Source organism: Hippopotamus amphibius, chromosome 8 (genome assembly GCF_030028045.1).
Source record: "Hippopotamus amphibius kiboko isolate mHipAmp2 chromosome 8, mHipAmp2.hap2, whole genome shotgun sequence".
NCBI lineage: Eukaryota > Metazoa > Chordata > Mammalia > Artiodactyla > Hippopotamidae > Hippopotamus > Hippopotamus amphibius.
In genome coordinates this window covers 17836876-17856881 of record NC_080193.1, presented here as the reverse complement: position 1 = coordinate 17856881, position 20006 = coordinate 17836876, and the positions used below count along the sequence as shown (strand labels likewise).

Below are 20006 nucleotides of genomic sequence, written 5' to 3'. Positions count from 1 at the left end.
GCCCGTGGTCCACAACAAGAGAAGCCACTGCACTGAGAAGCCCACACACCGCAACAAAGAGTAGCCCCTGCTCGCCACAACTAGTGAAAAGCCCATGTGCAGCAACGAAGACCCAACACAGCCCTGCCCTCCCCAAAAAAGTACACTTAATAGAAAGACGTTCTGTTGTATGTAAATTATAGAATGATGAAACTGGTTAAAATTTTTGGATAGCCATTTGGAACAAGATAAACTGAATTGATACCATACACTATGTATAAGGTAATTTCCAAATGAATCAGAAATTTAAATGTAAAAAAGAGGAAGTTATATAAATTCCAGAAGGCATATGAATTCTTTTTATTACATGAGTGGGCAAAATCTTAAAACACCATAAACCAAAAAAATCAGAAGGTTAAAAACTCATGAGAAAATCATAAAACTTCTACAAAAAAAACAACCACAGGAGAAAATCTTTGCAGACTTGAAGTATGCAAATATAGCAAACAAAAAGCATAACCACAGAAGAAAACTTGATCAAGTGCACTCCAAAATGAATAAATAAGCTGTAGACTACAAGAAAATGCTTGAAATACAGAAAAACGAATTATATATATACTCCTACAAATCAGTAAGATAACTCAATTTTAAAAGGTGTAAGGAAAATCTGATACAGTAATATATAGTAATTTTTAGGAAAAATGGTGTCTTCAAACAAAAAAACTCAAGGGTGCAGAACAGTACATATAGTGTGGTTCATTTTGTGTATGAGGGAAGAAAAAATAAATGTCAACCAGGATGCCATGACAATTTAATGAGGAAAGAAGAGTCCTTTCAACCAATGGTGCTGGGATAACTGGATATCCAAACGCAAAAGAATGAATGTGGACCCTATCCTCACACTACACACAAAAACTACCTCAGAATGTATCACCAACCTAAATGTTAGAGGTGAACTATAAGACTCTTAGAAGAAATCACAGTAAACCTTTGTGACACTGAGCCAGGAAATGGTTTCTTAGTATGACACCAAAAGCAAAACCGACAACAAAAATACAAATAAATCGAAGTTCCATCAAAATTAAAAACTTCTGTGCTGCAAAGAACACCATCAAGCAAGAAAAAGCCAACCCATAAAATGGAGAAGATATCTGTAAATCCTGTATCTGATGAAAGATCTGTATACAGAATATGTAAAGAACTCTTACAGCTCAGTGATTAAGAGACAAATAATTAAAAACTACGTAAAATATCTGAATAAACATTTCTCTAGAAAGATATGCAATGGTCAATGAACACACAAAAAGATGCTCAACATCATCAGTCACTAAGGAAATATAAATCAAAACCATAATGAAATACTATTTTCTAACCATAATGAAATACAATTTTCTAACCACTAGCATTGTAACAGACAATAATAGCAAGTGTCAGTGAGGATGTGGAGAAATTGGGACCCTCGGACACTACTGGTAGAAATAAAAAATGGTGCAACCACTTTGGAAAACACGGTAATTCCACTCCAAGAGAAATGCAAACGTAAGTCCACACAAAAACTAACATTCAGCATTACTCACAGTAGTCAAAAAGTAGGAACAACCCAAAGAAGCATCAACTGATGAATGGATAAAGAAAATGTGGTCTCTATACAATGGAATATTATTCATCCATAAAAAGTAATGAAGTGGGGCTTCCTAGGTGGCGCAGTTGTTAAGAATTCACCTGCCAATGCAGAGGACACTGGGTTCGATCCCTGCTCCAGGAAGATCCCACATGCTGCGGAGCAACTAAGCCGGTGAGCAAAAAAAAAAAATAAAATAAAATAAAATGAGAAAAAGTAATGAAGTACCGATAGATGCTCCGACATGGATGAACCTTGAAAACATTACACTAAGTGAAAGAAGCCAGTCACAAAAGACTACATAAAATATGATTTCATTCATATGAAATATCCAGAATAGGCAAATCTATAGAGAAAAGAAACTAGATTAGCATGTCTAGGGTATGAGTGTGCATGTGCACGGGGTGGGAGAGGAGTAATTACTAAAGGGTATGGGGTTTCTTTCCGGAATGATAAAAATGTTTTAAAATGCACTGTGGTGATGATTGGACAACTCCAAGAATATCTTAAAACCCACTGAACTGTATACTTCAAAGGGATGAATTTTATGGCATTCAAATTATAGTTGTCCCTTGAACAATACAAATTTGAACTGCAGGGGTCCACTTTTGTGCAGATTTTTTGCATCAGCAAGTACTACAGCACTAAACAAACTAAACTCTGGGTGATTTGGAACTGCGAACATGGAGGACTGACTATAAATTATATTCAGTTTTTGACTGCGCAGACGGTCAGAGCCCCTAAGCCCCAAGCTGCTCGAAAGTCAACTATGTACCTAAATAGAGCCGTTTTTAAAAACAGAATGTATACTTGCAGAGAAACAAATGTATACTTGCAAAAGTAGACAGTATAAGGATAAGCAGAAAACTTTAAATAATCACCTGCTGATGATGGAAGGGACAATCCACACACTAGGGTGGAAATGATGAGGGAAAATACAAATGAAGAGACTGGGATGAAAGCAAGACTTCCCTGAATAACCTTTTTATGTAATTTCTACTTTGAAAATATTTCACACACACAAAAATAAAATTAATAAAAAAACTATCCTTACAAATGATAACAAACTCCAATCAGATTACCCTACCTATGTACCAAACTGTTGATATAACTCAGTGACTATAGAAAACAGTATTTTGGGGGCTTCGTAGGTGGTGCAGTGGTTAAGAATCCGCTTGCCAATGCAGGGGGCACAGGTTCAATCCCTGGTCCAGGGAGATCCCACATGCCGTGGAACAACTAAGCCCATGCGCCACAACTATTGAGCCCATGTGCTGCAACTACTGAAGCTCACATGCCTAGAGCCCATGCTCTGAAACAAGAGAAGCCACAGCAGTGAGGAGCCCACACACCACAACAAAGAGTAGCCCCCACTCACCACAACTAGAAAAAGCCTGTGTGCAGCAACAAAGACCCAAAACAGCCAATAAATAAATTAATTAATTTAAAAAAGAAAGAAAGAAAGAAAACGGTATTTTGGAAGTAAAAAGGGTAGCAACCCCTGACTCTGAAAACTGGCACTTCTTAAAGAATTCTTAGCGAAATAAATACTAAATAAATCTTAAATTTTATTCTGTAGTCCAACAGACAGCAAATATTTTGAGAACACCTTATACACATTATAGGAAAATGTAAATAAGCCAGCCTCTAAAATGGCCCCCAATGATCCTGCCTCCTGGTATTCACACCCTTACACAGTCCGCTCCCACATGCAACAGATTTGCTCTGCTTGATCTATAGCAAATGACAGAAGATACGTCATTTCCAAGGTCAGATTGTATAACAAACTGTAGCTTCCACTTAGGTCGGTTTCTCTCTGAATACTTATTGTGGGAGAAGCCAGCTGCCATGTTACGACCAGAACTATCCTGCCAACAGCTCTGAATCTGGAAGCAGATCCACCAGCCCCAGTTCACATAACTGCTGCTCTAGCCAACATCTTGTCTACAACTCCTTAATAGATTCTAAGGCAGAACCACCCAGTTAAGTAGCTCCTGGATTCCTGACCCTCATAAACTATGTGAAATAAAATATGTTTGTTGTTTTAGGCAGCTAAGCTTTGTGGTAATTTGCTAAAAAGACAGATATTATTAACTCAGTAGCAATGAGCATATCCAACGACCAGAAAATGGTTTCTAAATACTATTTCCCAGCAAAGAGAATGAGGGTTGCTTGGAGGATTACTGACCCAGGTATAGAGTTAGAAGATTAGCCTGAGACATGTGATTTGTCAGAGACAAATGAGTAGTACCAAAACGATATAGAAGCCAATTTGAAGGGATTACCACTGATTAAAGATGGGACAATGGGGACTTCCCTGGTGGCGCAGTGGTTAAGAATCCGCCTGCCAATGCAGGGGACACGGGTTCAATCACTGGTTTGGGAAGATTCCACATGCTGCACAGCAACTAAGCCTGTGAGCCACAACTACTGAGCCTGTGAGCTGCAACTACTGAAGCCTGCGTGCCTAGAGCCTGTGCTCTGCAACAAGAGCAGCCACCGCACCACAACAAAGAGTAGCCCCCACCTGCCGCAACTACAGAAAAGCCTGCACACAGCAACAAAGACCCAAGGCAGCCAATAAATAAATAAACACATTTAAAGAAAAAAAAAAAGAAGATGGGACAATGGGAGCAGCAAAAAATAAAATGACTGAAATACAATGAATATATGAAATTATATGAAAATCCATGTATTCATAACTTTCCCGTACAAACTATTTTAGGATACCCAAAGAGCCCTTGTTAAAAAGAACTGTCCTTTACAGAATGATTCTAGCTAATAAATGGAGAAGAAATGCTAGGAATTTATCAATGAATTAGATGAAAGACTAGCAGAAAACTTTATGTTGGAGAGGGGAGGATCAGGCTATCACCACCCAAGCCTTTAAGAAATCTTATCATAACTCAAAGTAGGACCCAGATATTGTACACCTCTTGAATGACCCAATATAGAGCACTCACAAATATCTATCAAATATTCTTATCTCTTCCTGTAAAAAAGTTAAACCTGAATACAATCACTGACATCACAATAAGTAAAGAGACAAACCTAGAATATAGGACATGCTGCATAATAATTGGTTTCTGCCACAAAGCAACAGCAGGGGAACTACAAAGACATGTAACAAATATAATAATGTAAAGATCTTATTTTGATCCTTATTCCAAACAAACCAACTGTAAAAATATATTCTTGGCTCAATCAGGGTAATCTGATTATGATGGTTATTAGATGATTAAAAAGGAATTACTATTTATTTTTATAAAGTATGATAATAGCACTCTAGCTACCTAATAAAAACGTCCATACTTTTAAAGATGATACACACAAAGTATGTAGACATGAAATGGCAGGTCCTCAGAATAAGATTAACCCTATAACTAGATAACTTTAAATGATGTGAGGTAGAGTTCTTCCAATAGGTTCCAGAGTTCTAAGGGAAAGATAAGAATATCTTTTTTTTTTTTTTTCCTGGCTGCACTGCATGGCTTTCTAGATCTTAGTTCCCTGCCCAGGGACTGAAACCTGTACCCCCTGCATTGGAAGTGCAGAGTCTTAGCCACTGGACTACCATGGAAGTCCCAGAAGCAACTTAAATTTAAATGTCCATCAACAGATAAATGGATAAAGAAGATGTGGTATATATACAATGGAATACTACTCTGCCATAAAAAAGAATGAAATAATGCCATTTGCAGCAACATGGATAAACCTAGAGATTATCATACTAATAGTGAAGTCAGACAAAGACAAATATCATATATCACATATATGACTCTAACATATGACAAAAATGGACTTATTTACAAAACAACAGACTCACAGACATAGAAAACAAACTTATGGTTACAAAGGGCAAAGAGGCTGGAGTATGGTTGGGGAATAAATCAGGAGTTTGGGACTGGCAGATAGAAACTACTATATATAAAATATATAAACAACAATGTCCTACTGTATAGCACAGGGAACTATAGTCAATATCTTGTAATAAACTATAATGGAAAAGAAAAAAAAGAAATGAAATCTGTGATGGGGTAATTATTGGGCACTGGGAAATGACTTTATCATATAAACCATTCTACTTTCTATTCTTAATAAAATGATCGCAAATAATTGCTCTCTATTACCTAAATGGCAAAAAGGGGAACGCTTTAGCTTTTTTTAACATTAAGAGATTTCCTTTTAAGATAAATGTGTCTTTTTCTATGAAGACTCTTCTACACAAACACAGAATACTAGATTATACAACACTCTCATTTTAAAGATGAGGAAACATTCCTCTAAACCATTTTGATGGTTTCTGAATTAAGCTATCTCTGCTCAAAAAGAAATTTTAAATTTTGGGGAAAAAATTATATATTATATAAAATAAAAACATCAGCAACTAGTTAATTAATTTAGCAAACCCTCTTTTCAAATTTAACATTGAAAACTTCAAAATTCAATTATTTTTTGTAAAGAAGATCCTGAAATTCACGACTCATGAGTATTTCTCCTCCCATTTTCATTCATAAAAATGCATCTAAATACCTGACTTAATGTTGAGCATCAAAAGTCAATGAACAGTTTCATTAAAAGTCAAAACTGAACCACAGATATTTATTCATTATAAACTGAGTTATTTAATTCATGCAGCATGCAGACTACAAGCAAATACAGGCAGGATTATTCTCACCTTTACCTGCTCTATATGTCTTGGCTTGATTGACTGGCATGGGCGTCATAGGTATAGGATACAAAGGCTTAAGGGAATAAAAAAAACCAAAAACTGAAGATTAGGCTTTCAAGATATTAAGAATGTATTTTACGACTCTCTCTTAGTTGCATATACTACTAGAGAACTAGCTCTGAGTCATTAAAAAATAAAATCACACTCACAGCAAAAAGGACAAACCCCAAACTACAGTAAATCTAATTCATCTTCCTTACCAGAAAACACTCTCAGATTTAGGCCCTTATACTAACAACACACCACACTGCATGCCTTGACTTTTTAAATACCTCTGTTATATCATCACTGCCTCAAGTCACTGCATACCTACAGAGTGTTTGGTGTCAAATGCAAACAACTTAGAGAGGGTAAATGAACACCAAGTTCTTTGACTTACTTGCACGCCTGGGCTCACTGGGACTGGATACATCATATTTGGTGCAAAACAAACAGGTTGAGTATAAACTGGAGTTGGCTGCTGATGACCCACCATAGATGGGCTAGGTTGTGCTTGAGGACGAGGTGAAGTTGGGGTGGTAGAAGGCTTTGGCTACAAAAACAAAAATCAACTATCTTAAGGTGAAAAGCTAACTATTACTGCAATTTGAGGACGGATTTTCCCCATCTTTCTCAGTTTTACTCACTGTTAATTAGTAGTACCTCTTAATGAAAATACCTCTCAGAAAATAACTTTCCACGTTTCAAATAAAAGAGAAAAAATACTTGGTACAAAGTTAAAGTAAATGTTAACAATTAACCAACAATGCTATTAAAAATAGCAGTGGTGATTTTTAAGGAACTAGATAAAGTGTTTTTAAAAATTAAAAAATAAATACATCATTTTATAAAGTCAGCAGAATAATAATAGTATATATATGAACCTGAGAGCCTAGTTAGCCAATCATCTTAAAATTCTGAGTCAGAAAGATTCAGAAATTTGCCCCAGACCACATCTAACTGATGACAAAACTAGGATTTTTTCCCCTATGGCACAAAAATATTTATTAATGACCATATAAGAAAAAAGAACATAAAGCTGTTTTAGCACACTATAACTGAATTTAGATGGCAGGTATGGGAAAAGGAATATCACTACTAATAATCTTTTTTCTTTTTTAAGGGACTAGATTATAGATTACTTTAAAAAAAGAGAGAGAGAAACTTACCTGAGAAAAGGAACGAGGGTTGAACTCCTTTGCATTGGGATTCAACGTTGATTTCCTCACTTGCCTAGACAAAAGAAAAAAAAGAAAAAAAATAAAGGCCAGTGAAATCTGCATGGAACTTATGCTACTGTAAAGTCTTTTATACTTGACAGTTTTTTAAAAATTGCTAAACATTTAAACAATTCTCACTAGAAGATCACTAGTTCTCTTCATTAAAACTAACCCTAACCCACTCTTTAATTTGATACTTGCTAGCCAAAAAAGAATTTTTTAAAAAACTGTAATATACAATGCTTCTCTCAAAAGCAATCAACAAAAACTGAAAAGATAGTAGCCCCTTATAAAATATCCTTAGATGCAATCCTTAATATACAAATTCTCTAGCATGCAGTATTTTTTTAAGTGACGAAGTATTTCCTATATGAAATACCTTGGGAAAAATCATGACGCTAATAAAAAATTTTGCCTCAAATAAAGAACAAGTGCTCCCTGACTTATCAACAAGCTGCACTCCAAAAGTTCAGCTGTAACTGGGTTGTATGGAAGCCAGAACAAATAAATTAATGGTGGTGTGGTTAGGTTCCAAGACTAGCCCACAAAAGCCCAGTTAATTGATAATATATTAGATGTGCACAATTAAATCTATCTTAACAAATCTCACTATTAATTAAAACATTTTTTAACGGAGAACACGCTGAATTCCAAGTAGGGGCACTAGATACTTCTCTCTCTTCTTGGCAGTGGCAGTTCTTAGTCCTAGCAGCACAGCCAGGAGGTGGGTACTGACTAGCACAGTGGATATCAGTCTCAAAGCCAATAATTTTTCAACTCTCTGTACATTTATACATAAGCCATTCTTATTTTATGCATGTTTGTTTTTTTTTTTTCTTTTACATAGGGTGGGAAAACAGTGGAGGAAGGAAGAAGAGTACAGGGTGCAGTGACCTAACTGACTTAAGATGTCATTTATTTAGATCAGTTGTTTGTAAGTTGAGGGCTACTTATAAAGCAGTCTAGATGGATTCTTAAATTGGAAGGCTCTGGGCACCTTAAGGAAAAGTTAAGTAACAGAGTGTGCTAAATTCCAGGTTTACTCACTCAGCTGCGTCTTTCTTCTCCTCTTTATCATCTTTCTCTTGTTTACATCCTGGACTGGAAGTCTGCACCCCTTGGGATGTGACCTCAGGTCCCCTCTTGTGCTCCGTGTTGCTGAGGATTGAAGGGGAAATGCTGGGGCTGCTTGGCTTGCTGCTGCCACTGGTGCAGTTGCTGCTATTTTCAATGAAAGAATCCTTAGCATTTGGTTCAATTTTGTCTTTGATCAAATCTCTTGATTTTTCTCCCTCTCTATTTTTGTTTAGCAGCTGATCCATAGATTCAGAAGTAGAACTTGGCTGTAACTAAATAAAGGAAATAATTATACTTAAACATTTTAAATAACTCTAGTAATCAATTTTTCCCGTGAGCACAAACTAATATTTGTAAGCATGAAATACACTGAATAAGGCTTTTTTCTTTACGAGTAATGTTTTCATTATAAGGCAACAACAAGATGTCTATACAACATAACTGCAGTCGTCTAAGCACTCAAATGTCCTAGCCTGAGAAGTTAAATATTTACTGAGTGCATACCATGTGTCAGAAATTGTGTGTGCTGGGAATGGAAATACGAAATAGTTTCTATCCTCCCAAAGCTTTCCATCTGGTTGAGATTAGAGACTTAACAACAAACTGGGGTAAATGCTATAGGATCCCATAGGAAAAAGCAACTCACAGAAAGAGAAGCTTTCTTAATGGAAATGTCACCTACTCTAAAGTATGGGAGATGTTTGGGGTTTTGGGGGGGCGGGTAGTTTGGAAAAGGGAATAATAGTCTAAGCAAAATAAACAGCATGTTTAACGACCCAAAAGAAAGGGAGAAGATGGCCCCACTGTGAGACAGAAAAGTAACGGTGGGCACAACATGAGTCAAGAAACGACAAATTTACCCAAGAAGAACAAGATGATAAAGGAACTTGAAAGTATGTTAAGAGCCCTAGCTTTCAATTCTCAGGATAACGAGAAGTCACTGAAGAAGTTTAAGCAGGTACAGGCTGAGAAGATTTAGTTCACAAGGATGAGCACAGCAGCTTTGGGGAAAATAAACTGGAGGAAGCCAAGTAAGGGTGTAGAGACCATTACGGAGGCTGGACGAAGACCTGGGCTTGACCTTGAGAAGTGGTGAGTTGGAAAGTCTGAAGTAGGTGGATTCAGCAGACTTGACTAGACATGTAGGTCAGTTAGACCTTATAACCCATAAAGTAAAAGAAACCACAACACAGAAGCACCAACAAGAGGAGCAGAAGACAAACACGTTAGTAAAATAAGGATGGGGTTTTTGAGTTTGCAGAGCAGAAGCAATCAATGCTACTACTGTCTGATGATGATTTAAGATGCCCTCCTCCACAGAAGAGAACAGGAATAGCTGAAAGAAATGACACCAAAAAAGAGAAGGAAAAGGGCAGCAAGTAGAAGGAGCCATGGTGCAAACGAGAATAAATCCAAACAACGACCCTAGGCAGTGAGAATAAGCTAAAGAGCAATTGTAAAGCAGAAGGGGCTGCAAGAGTGGAGACAGACAAACTAGATCCTCAGCCTCAGGAAAGGCAGGCTAACGTCAAAGTCTCACTACTGGGGCCCTTGATATCCTGGCAAGCAGCACCACACATCTCAGGGGCTTCTCAAGCTTCATTGCATCATCAATATAGTTAGAGAGTCTCCAAGTAGTTGAGGGCAGAAGGTGATGGCAACATTTATTTGGACACAGTGGGAATTTAAGTCACAATATAGGTACTTAATGTTTAGTAGAGGCTATATGCGTAATGGGCCAACTGTGTACTGCATAAAACTTCAAGTATTTGTCACAAGGGTCTTTGAGCAAGGTAAAAATAAGGCTTTTGATGTTGTTATTCACACAATGGCAAACATGCCTATAGTACTGGGATGGACACTGTTCTAAACTATTTACAAACTCATTCACTCAGTGATTGTAACAGCCCTATCTGATGTATGTACTGTTAGTACAATCTTATAAATGAGGAAAATAAGGCACAATTCATGCTTTTGAACACTCTGCTGTACTTCCTATCTGCAGTATATGAAACATAAAAGAAAACTGGGATTATTCTTCTCCTTTCTATTTTTTCAAAATTGAACCACCCTGTTTCCTTTTATTGAGAAATAATTCACATACAACACTATATTAGTTTCAGGTATACAACATGGTGATTCAACATACGTATGTATTGCAAAATGATCACAATGTGTAGTTAACAGGTATTACCACACAGTTACAATTTTTTTTTTCTTTGGTTGTGTTAGGTCTTTGTTGCTGCCCATGGGCTTTCTCTAGTTGTTCAGAGCAGGGGCTATTCTTCGTTTTCGTGTGCGGGCTTCTCAGTTCAGCGGCTTCTCTTGTTGCAGGGCATGGGCTCTAGGCATATGGGCTTCAACAGTTGCAGCATGTGGGCTCAGTAGTTGTGGCACCTGGGCTTAGTTGCTCCACGGCATCCAGGATCTTCCCAGCCCAGGGTTTGAACCTGTGTCCCCTGCATTGGCAGGCGGATTCTTTTTATTTTTTTTTAATTTTTAAAAAATTTTTTACAATAAACTGCATATGTTTAGAGTGTACAATTTGGTATCCCAATCTCCCAATTCATTCCCACCCCAACCCTCCCCACTTTCCCCACTTGGTGTCCATATGTTTGTTCTCTACATCTGTGTGGCAGGTGGATTCTTAACCACTGTGCCACCAGGGAAGCCCCAGAAATTTTTTTCTTATGGCAGGAACTGTGCAAACCTACTCTCTTAGCAACTTTCAAATATAATACAGGATTACTGACTACAGTCACCATGCCGTACATTACTTCCACATGACTTTTTATTTTATAACTGGAAGTTTGTACCTTTTGACCACCTTCACTCATTTTAGTGCACCCACTGCCTCTGGCAACCACCAATCAGTATTGATGAGTTTGGGTTGTTTTTTTTTTTTTTTCTTCAAGATTCCACACATAAGTGAGATTGCATGCTACTTGAACTTCTCTGACTTATTTCACTTAGCATAATGCCCTCAAGGGCCATCCATGCTGTCAAAATAGCAAGATTTCCTTCTTTTTTATGGCTGAATAGTAATTCCATTGTGGGGTGCATATATATGCAGATATTTTGCGAGTTAGTGTTTTTCGTTTCCTTTGGATAAACAGCCAGTGGAACTGCTGGATCATATGACAGTTCTATTTTTAATTTTTTGAGGAACCTTTATACTATTTTCCATAGTGGCTGCACCAATTTATCCACCAAAAGTGCACAGAGGCTCCCTTTTCTCCACATCCTGGCCAGCACTTGTTATTTCTTTTTCTTTTTTTTAGAATAGCCATTATAACAGGTGTGAGATACTTCACTGTGGTTTTTTTTTTTTTTTTGGGGGGGGGGTACACCAAGTTCAATCATCTGTTTTTATACACATATCCCCGTATTCCCTCCCTCCCTTGACTCCCCCCCTCCTCGAGTCCCCCCCACCCTCCCTGTCCCAGTCCTCTAAGGCATCTTCCATCCTCAAGTTGAACTCCCTTTGTTATACAACTTCCCACCTCACTGTGGTTTTGATTTACATTTCCTTAGTAATTACATTTCCTTAATAATAATTTACATTTCCTTAATAATTAGTGAGGACCTTTTCATGGACCTGTTGGCCATCTTTATATCTTCTTTGGAAAAATGTCTATTTAGATCCTGTGCTAATTTTTAAATTAGACTGTATTTTTACTATTTAAGTTGTATGAGTCCTTTATATATTTTGGATATTAACCCCTTATAAGATATATGACTCATAAATACTTCCCCCATTTGCTAGTTCACTTTTTGTTGATGGTTTCTTTTGCTGTACAGAAGCTTTTTAATCTTACGTAGTCCCAGCTGTTTATTTTTGCTTTTGTTGTTTCTATTGTCAAATCAGAAAATCATTGCCAAGGCCAACATCAAGGAGTTTATTACCTATGTTTTCTTCTAGGAATTTTATGGTTTCAAATCTTACTTTCACATTTTTAATCCATTTTGAGTTATTTTCTGTGTATGGTATAAGACAGTGGAACAGTTTCATTCTTTTGAATGTGGCTGTTCAGTTTTCCCAACACCATTTATTAAAGAGAATGTCCTTCCCCACAGTATATTCTTGGCTCCTCTGTCATAAATTAACTGGCCATATATGCATGGGTTTATTTCTGGTGTCTCTATTGTTTGATTGACCTGTTTCTCTTTTTATGCCAATATCATGCTGTTTAGATTACTATATCTTTGTAATACAGTTTAAAATCAGAGAGCACCATACCTCCAGCTTTGTTCTTACCCAAGATTACTTTGGCTACTCAGGGTCTTTTGTGGTTCCATACAAATTTTAGGATTATTTGCATTATTTCTGTGAAAAAAGCCATTAGAATTTTGACAGGATAGCATCGAATCCATAGATTGCTTTCGGTAGAATGGACATTTTTTGGGAAAACTAAAATTTCTATGTATAGACTCAGAGAAAAGAAACCTGTGATTGCAGGTACAACTTTAGTTCAACTATATTTTGGTAATAAAAGTTAATATTTATTGAGTATATACTATGTGTCAAGAACTACATTAAAGACTTTATAGGCAGTATCTCATTAATTCTCACAAGAACACTATGAAGTAGGTTCTACAATTATCCCATTTTGGCTTGGGGGATGTAGATAACATGCCTCAATGTTGTACAGAGGGCAAGATCTAAACCTAGATCATTTACTTACCTCCAAAATCCATAACATTAACCTGTATCAGATTAAATTACTAGCAACTCTTACACAAATAAAGCTATTAGCACCCTGCACATAGCTATATTAGAGCCTCCTGATGGCATTCTGGGCAGGGGGACCCCAAAACTACAGGGTACTCCTATTTTTTTCTGAGTGAAAGACCAGAGATTTTTGTGAACCATCACAGTTCAAGGCCATGTGCACATCATGAGGGTGGCTTTGATGATTCATTTATTGAACACTGCAGTACATACTATGCATTAGCTACTGCCAAAACACTGCTTGAGGATGAAACACACAGATGGTTAGGCCTATCTTTTACTAGCCATGTGACTCTGGGCAAATTATTTAACTAGTCCTTGCCTCAGTTTCCTAATATACACACCGGAGATAGTAAGAGAACCTGCTTCAAAGGGATGTTAGGACAATAAAGGATTTATTACATAAGCTCTTTGAGAAGTGTCTGGTACTTACAAAATAATAAATATAAACCAGGAACATTCTTTTACCTGAAGATAATTATAAAGCTCATCCTCAAACATTCTTTTAAAACCATTTCTTTGCTTTCTAGTATTCACTTACAGACAAGAAAGCTATTTGTAAGAGACTTAATAATACATTTGAATTTTCAGGTCCCCCAAAATATTGAGAGAAGTCCCAAAGAGAATCCTAATGCTGCAACTACCCAGAATTTAAGAGTCAAGTATTAAAGAAGGTTTACAGAAAGTTGTGAACTGATAATATGAGGGCCAAAATGTTATCTATTAAGTGAATAAATTATAATCTTTTAAAAATATACTAACACCAATCAAGACAGTGTGGTATTGGCAAAAAAGGATAGACATATACAGACCTATGCAGGAAAACTGAGTCCAGTAATAAACTCCCACATCTGTGGTCAAATTATTTTCAACAAAGGTGCAAAGTCAGTTCAATTCAATTCAATGTCTTTTCAAAAGATGGTGCTGGGACAAGTGATATCCATAACTCAAAAGACTGCATTTGAAACCCTACCTATCACTATATTTTCAAAATTACTCAAAATATAAATTGATGCAGCCACTACAGACAACAGTATGGAGGTTCTTTAGAAAACTAAAAATAGAGTTTCCATATGATCCAACAATACCACTCCTGGGCATATATCCAGAGAAAACTGTAATTCAAAAAGATGTGTGCACCCCAATGTTCATAGCAGCACTATTTACAACAGCCGCAACATGGAAGCAACCTAAATGTACATCAACAGATAAGTGGATAAAGAAGATGTGATGTGTGTGTGTACATATGTACGCATACACACACTCAGCCATAAAAAAGAATGAAATAATGCCATTTGCAGCAACATGGATGGACCCAGAGATCATTATACTAAGGGCAGTCAGACAGAGAAAAACAAACATATGACATCACTTATATGTGGAATCTAAGAAAATGATAGAAATGAACATATTTACAACACAGAAATAGACTCAAACACAGAAAACAAACTTATAGTTACCAAAGGGGAAGGAGGGGGAGGAATATACTATGAGTTTGGGATTAATAGATACAAACTACTATATATAAAATAGAAAAACAACATGGACCTACTGTAGAGCACAGGGAACTATATTCAATATCTTGTAATAATCTATAATGGAAAAGAATCTGAAAAATAACACACACACACACAACTAAATCACTTTGCTATACCTGAAACTAACACAACATTGTAAATCAACTACCCTTAAATTAAGAAAAAAAAAAAAATTACTGAAAATGGACCACAGCCCTAATTGAAAATCTTAGAAGAAAATAAGAGTAAATCTTTATGACTATAGATTAGGCAATGGTTTCTTAGATATGACACCAAAAGCACAATGAACAGAAGAAAAAATAGATAAATTGGACTTCAAAATTTAAAAATTTTGTGCTTCAGGGGTCAACATCAAGAAAGTGAACAGAAAACCCACAGAATGGGAAGAAAAAATTGAAACCACATATTTGATGCAAGACGTACACAGAATATAGAGAGAACTCGTAACTCAACCAAAAGACAACTCAATTTTTAAAACGGGCAAAGATCTGAATAAACATTTCTCCAAAGACATACAAATGGACAAACAACATATAAAAAGACACTCAACATCATCAGCCATCAGAGACATGCAAGTCAAAGCCTGAGACACCACAAGGAAGACTATAATCAAAAAAGCAAACAGTAACAAGTGTTCATAGGATGTGGAGAAACAGAAACCCTCATACACTGCTGGTGGGAATGTAAAATAGTGCAGCTGCTTTGGCAAAGAGTCTAGAAGTTTTCCTCAAAATGTTGAGCATAGAGTTACCAGGCAAACCAGATATTTCACTCTTAGGTATATACCCAAGAGAAATGAAAACATATGTCTATGTCCACACAAACACTGTATACTGGGCTTCCTAGGGGGAGCAGTGGTTGAGAATCCGTCTGCTATTGCAGGGGACATGGGTTCGATCCCTGTTCCAGGAAGATCCCACATGCCGCGGGGCACCTAAGCCTATACGCCACAACTATTGAGCCTGCGCTTTAGAGCCCGTGAGCCACAACTATCAAACCCATGTGCTGCAACTACTGAAGCCCACGCACCTAGAGCCCGTGCTCCGCAACAAGAGAAGCCACGGCAATGAGGAGCCCACGCACCACAACGAAGAGTAGCCCCCACTCACTGCAACTAAAAAGAAAGCCCGCGCACAGCAAAAAAGACCCAACACAGCCAATAAAATAAATAAATAAATAAATTTTAAAAAAAAACAAAACAAAACTGTATACTAATATTCACAGCAGCATTATTCACCATAGTCAGAAAGTGGGAACCACCCAAAGAGGCATGAACTGATGATAAATGGGTAAATAAAACATGCTCTATCCATAGAATGGAATATTATTCATCCATGAAAAGGAATGAAGTACTGTCACAGTCTACAAAATGGATGAATCCTGAAAACATGATGCTAAGTGAAAAAAAGCCACCCACAAAAGGCCATTTATTGTATGATTCCATTCATATGAAATGTCCATAACAGGCAATCCATGGAAACAAAAAGTAGATTAATGGTTGTTTAAAATAAGAGGATGGCGGGTGGGGAGGAGTGTCTGAAAGCACATAAGCAGTGACTGCTAAGGGCTTATGTGATGGTTGTGTAACTCTGTGAATATACTAAAAAACACTAAATTGTACACTTTAAATGGCTAAGTTGTATGATAAGTAAATTATACCTCAATAAAACTGTTACAAAAAATATACTCTCATATGCTTCTAAGTAAAAATATTTCTTTCCTTCATAATAAATTCATTTAAGTGTAGTATAAGAAGGCAATGAATGACTGACTGTAAAAAAATGTTGAGGAAATAAAAGTAAATGGGCAAGAACATGACATTTATATCACAATGAAGATTATACAAAATGATATCATCTGTTGCTTAGGGATCTATACATATGCAATGTAAAGAACTAGAGAAAGAAACCCTTCACTCTGGCAGGAGAATGCAGCTGAGGCAAGCAAGTACACAGGAGACTGTAACTGTGCTGGAGTGCTTGACGGATTAAGCTGGTCGTGGCATCAGGGCATGCAGTCATTATTCTTTGCATCGTGTCCATGCATTAACTATAGCTTAAAAAATTAAAAATTAAATTCAAAACTGCTCATAGCATTAAAGCTGAATAGATAAATGTCCTAAAGTATGAAATAATATTTAATATCCTGAATGGTGCCAGTAAGTCAAGAATGAAGCTATCAGCAAAAACTTACTAATTTTTAGGAAGCTAGAATACAGCCTAGGAAAAGGCTGCTTTTTGCCTTTGATCCATTCATCTTTTAAGTCAGCCATTTTTTCAAAGGCTGATAATCAGATTTTTTCCCATTAAGAAGCTAAGTTTCAGGATAATTTCTTGATTTGGTCTCAAAATATACCTTGATATGCACAGTATGTTACAGTAAATATTGTGCAAAAGAATGAAATGGTCATTCAGGAGAGATCAGAGTACATCCAGCAAGTCTTAAGATAGAGAAGTAACATCATAGAAAGTCGTCTACCACAATACATTTGTGCACAAAGCGTAAATCTCCAACTCCTTCATAACACCAGGGTCCAATACATCTTCCACTTGCCATATCAGATAATCAATGCCTTGGCCTTGCTCTTTTGTCACTGAATAAAGTAATCAAATGAATATCAAATAATATCTTACGTTATGATGACTTCTAATGTCAGAATTACATTCTCTTTCATTTAATATCTGTATTGTTCTTATCAAATCTCATGATTTTAGTTACCTCACCTAAAGCATAGGCAAAGACAACTTTAAGAATGTTCAGCTTTCCACACACATGGTTTGATTTTTCTGGGTGTATACATAATGCATTTTTGTAAATGAATGATATAAGACTTTTTAGTAATGTTTAAAAAAATTTCTTTTAATTCTAATTCATTAGTCAATATAATACTTACCCTAAAATCATTCTTAAATTTCTTTAAATCATCAATCTGTTTTCTATGTTCAGAAACTATTGGCGATATACCTGTAAAATTAAGAAGTGTTAGATCCTGATTTATTTCTAATCTTTAACTTAAAATTCTTTTAGGATGAGATGTTAGAAATGAAAATAAACTCTATTATCAAAATAATAAAAATTTCAATATATTAATTACAGATTCTGACATGTTAAATTACGTATTTAAATATGCATAATCCTGGGACTTCCCTGGTGGCACAGTGGTTAAAAATCTGCCTGCCAATGCAGGGGACACGAGTTCAATCCCTGGTCTAGGAAGATCTCACATGCTACAGAGCAACTAAAAACCCATGTGCCATAACTACTGAGCCTGCGCTCTAGAGTCTGCAAGCCACAACTATTGAGCCCGTGTGCAACAACTATTGAAGCCTGTGGGCCTAGAACCTGTGCTCGGCAACAAGAGAAGCCACCACAATGAGAAGCCTGCAGACTGCAATGAAGAATAGCCCCCACCTGCCACAACTAGAGAAAGCCCGCATGCAGCAACAAAGACCCAACGCAGCCAATAAATAAATAAATAAATAAATAAATAAAATTTATTAAAAAAAAAAAAAAACCAAAGCACAATCCTAAGAAGAAGTATTGACCAAAAATACTCTGTATTGGGAATGAGACTAACACATATTCCTTCCTATTTCTACAGTTATACCCAAAGACTTTTTTTAAAAAGATTTATTTTATTTTTATTTATTTATTTTATTTAGGCTGCACTGGGTCTTAGTTGTGGCACGTGGGATCTTCTTTGTGGCATGTGGGATCTTTTAGTTGCAGCATGCACGCGGGATCTAATTCTCTGACCAGGGATCGAATCCAGGCCCCCTGCATTGAGAGCACAGAGTCTTACCAGGGAAGTCCAGGGACCACCACAGGACCACCAGGGAAGTCCCCTACAGACTTTTTAAAGCTCTAACCTTTACTTTCAGCTTTTGAGAAGCTAGGTGATGTTTCATTGGGCTTCATATTTTCTTTATTTCCTGCAGGAGAGTTCTGCCTCTGATCTTGAAGCCTGGAATCTTTAGCTAGAAAATAATATTTTACAAAAACTTAAAAGTTAGATAGAAGCTATGGAAGTAAAATGGGGAAATATTCAACAATTTTGATCCTATGTTTCTGGAAAAGAACATTTCCATTTAAACAGAGGCTTTCCAACTTTGCAGGCATATGAAACACTAATAATTTTATTTATATTGATATTTACTACCCAGGAATGTTAACTATCTAAATAACACACATTCAAGAATAACATATGAAATTAATAGTATTACTTAAGCAACTAACTTCATTTACATAAAATTTTAAACGTGCCCTCAAATATTGATACACACCTATGAATAAAACAACATAGCCATTTTTCATAAACTGTTAAACCTGTAACGCGACACTATGGATCTGGAAGCCCATTCTTACATACCCTCAAGAGATGGCGTAACAGCTCTATTGGATGCAGGACTGGCAGGCGTAGGAGATGCAGCTGGTACAGGCATAGCAACAGCTTCAGCTGGAATAATACCAGCTTGGGGAGAAGCAAGAACTGGCCCACTAGGAGTATTTCCAATACTATTCTGTCTGGGAGACCTGGGTCTGTGGGTTTTAGGGGATAATCTTGGAACTACAAGAAAGAGAAAAGTTACCCATTATATTCTCAGTTCACCGTCACTTCTTCAAAAAGGTTTTTCTGAAAATCTAGGTAAAATAGTTCTATCTGACCTCCTCCTCCATTACTCTTTATCCCATCACCCTGTTTTCTTTTTCAAAGTCTCAGGAATAGTGATGATGATGGAGAATACAAATATCTGAAGAATGAAAGCAGTTACTAGTACCTATATCCAATAATAGTTTTCCCTCCTCACTGTATTAATTTTAAAACAAAGTTTTTTAAATGAATTTAGAAAGTGGATTTCTAAGACAGGAAAAATGCTACTTTTTAGGATAAAGATAACAACATTCTCTACTAAAAAGTGAGACTGTTTCTTTAAAATAGGTGGTGGGGGGATCCCTAAGAAGTAGGCTTATTTGTTCCTCCTTCGAATAATAAACTCAAACACCTTTTAGCAGTTTGCAGCCAATCCTATGTGCTCTTCCTTACCACATCAAAATCCACTCTGCAGTAACTAAGGAAATTGGAGACTCAATTTAGCTCAAAGGGGAAGATACTCCAACGAGGGGTTTA

The 20006-nt window shown here is 36.6% G+C and overlaps 1 protein-coding gene across 14 annotated transcripts in view; it reads right to left on the bottom strand.

The window, feature by feature from the left end:
- Positions 1-20006, bottom strand: part of ATXN2 (ataxin 2) — a 145112-nt gene that overhangs the window by 42476 nt on the left and 82630 nt on the right. For 12 of the 14 annotated variants that reach the window (XM_057746834.1, XM_057746825.1, XM_057746823.1 and 9 more), the window contains 7 exons: positions 19248-19445; positions 18748-18855; positions 17772-17842; positions 8579-8880; positions 7481-7544; positions 6712-6864; positions 6279-6345 (listed from right to left, as the gene is read on the bottom strand). In XM_057746834.1, coding sequence (XP_057602817.1) covers positions 6279-6345; positions 6712-6864; positions 7481-7544; positions 8579-8880; positions 17772-17842; positions 18748-18855; positions 19248-19445 — 963 coding nt within the window. The remainder of the gene's footprint in view (positions 1-6278; positions 6346-6711; positions 6865-7480; positions 7545-8578; positions 8881-17771; positions 17843-18747; positions 18856-19247; positions 19446-20006) is intronic. The other 2 variants (XM_057746826.1, XM_057746829.1) reach the window with 1 other exon arrangement.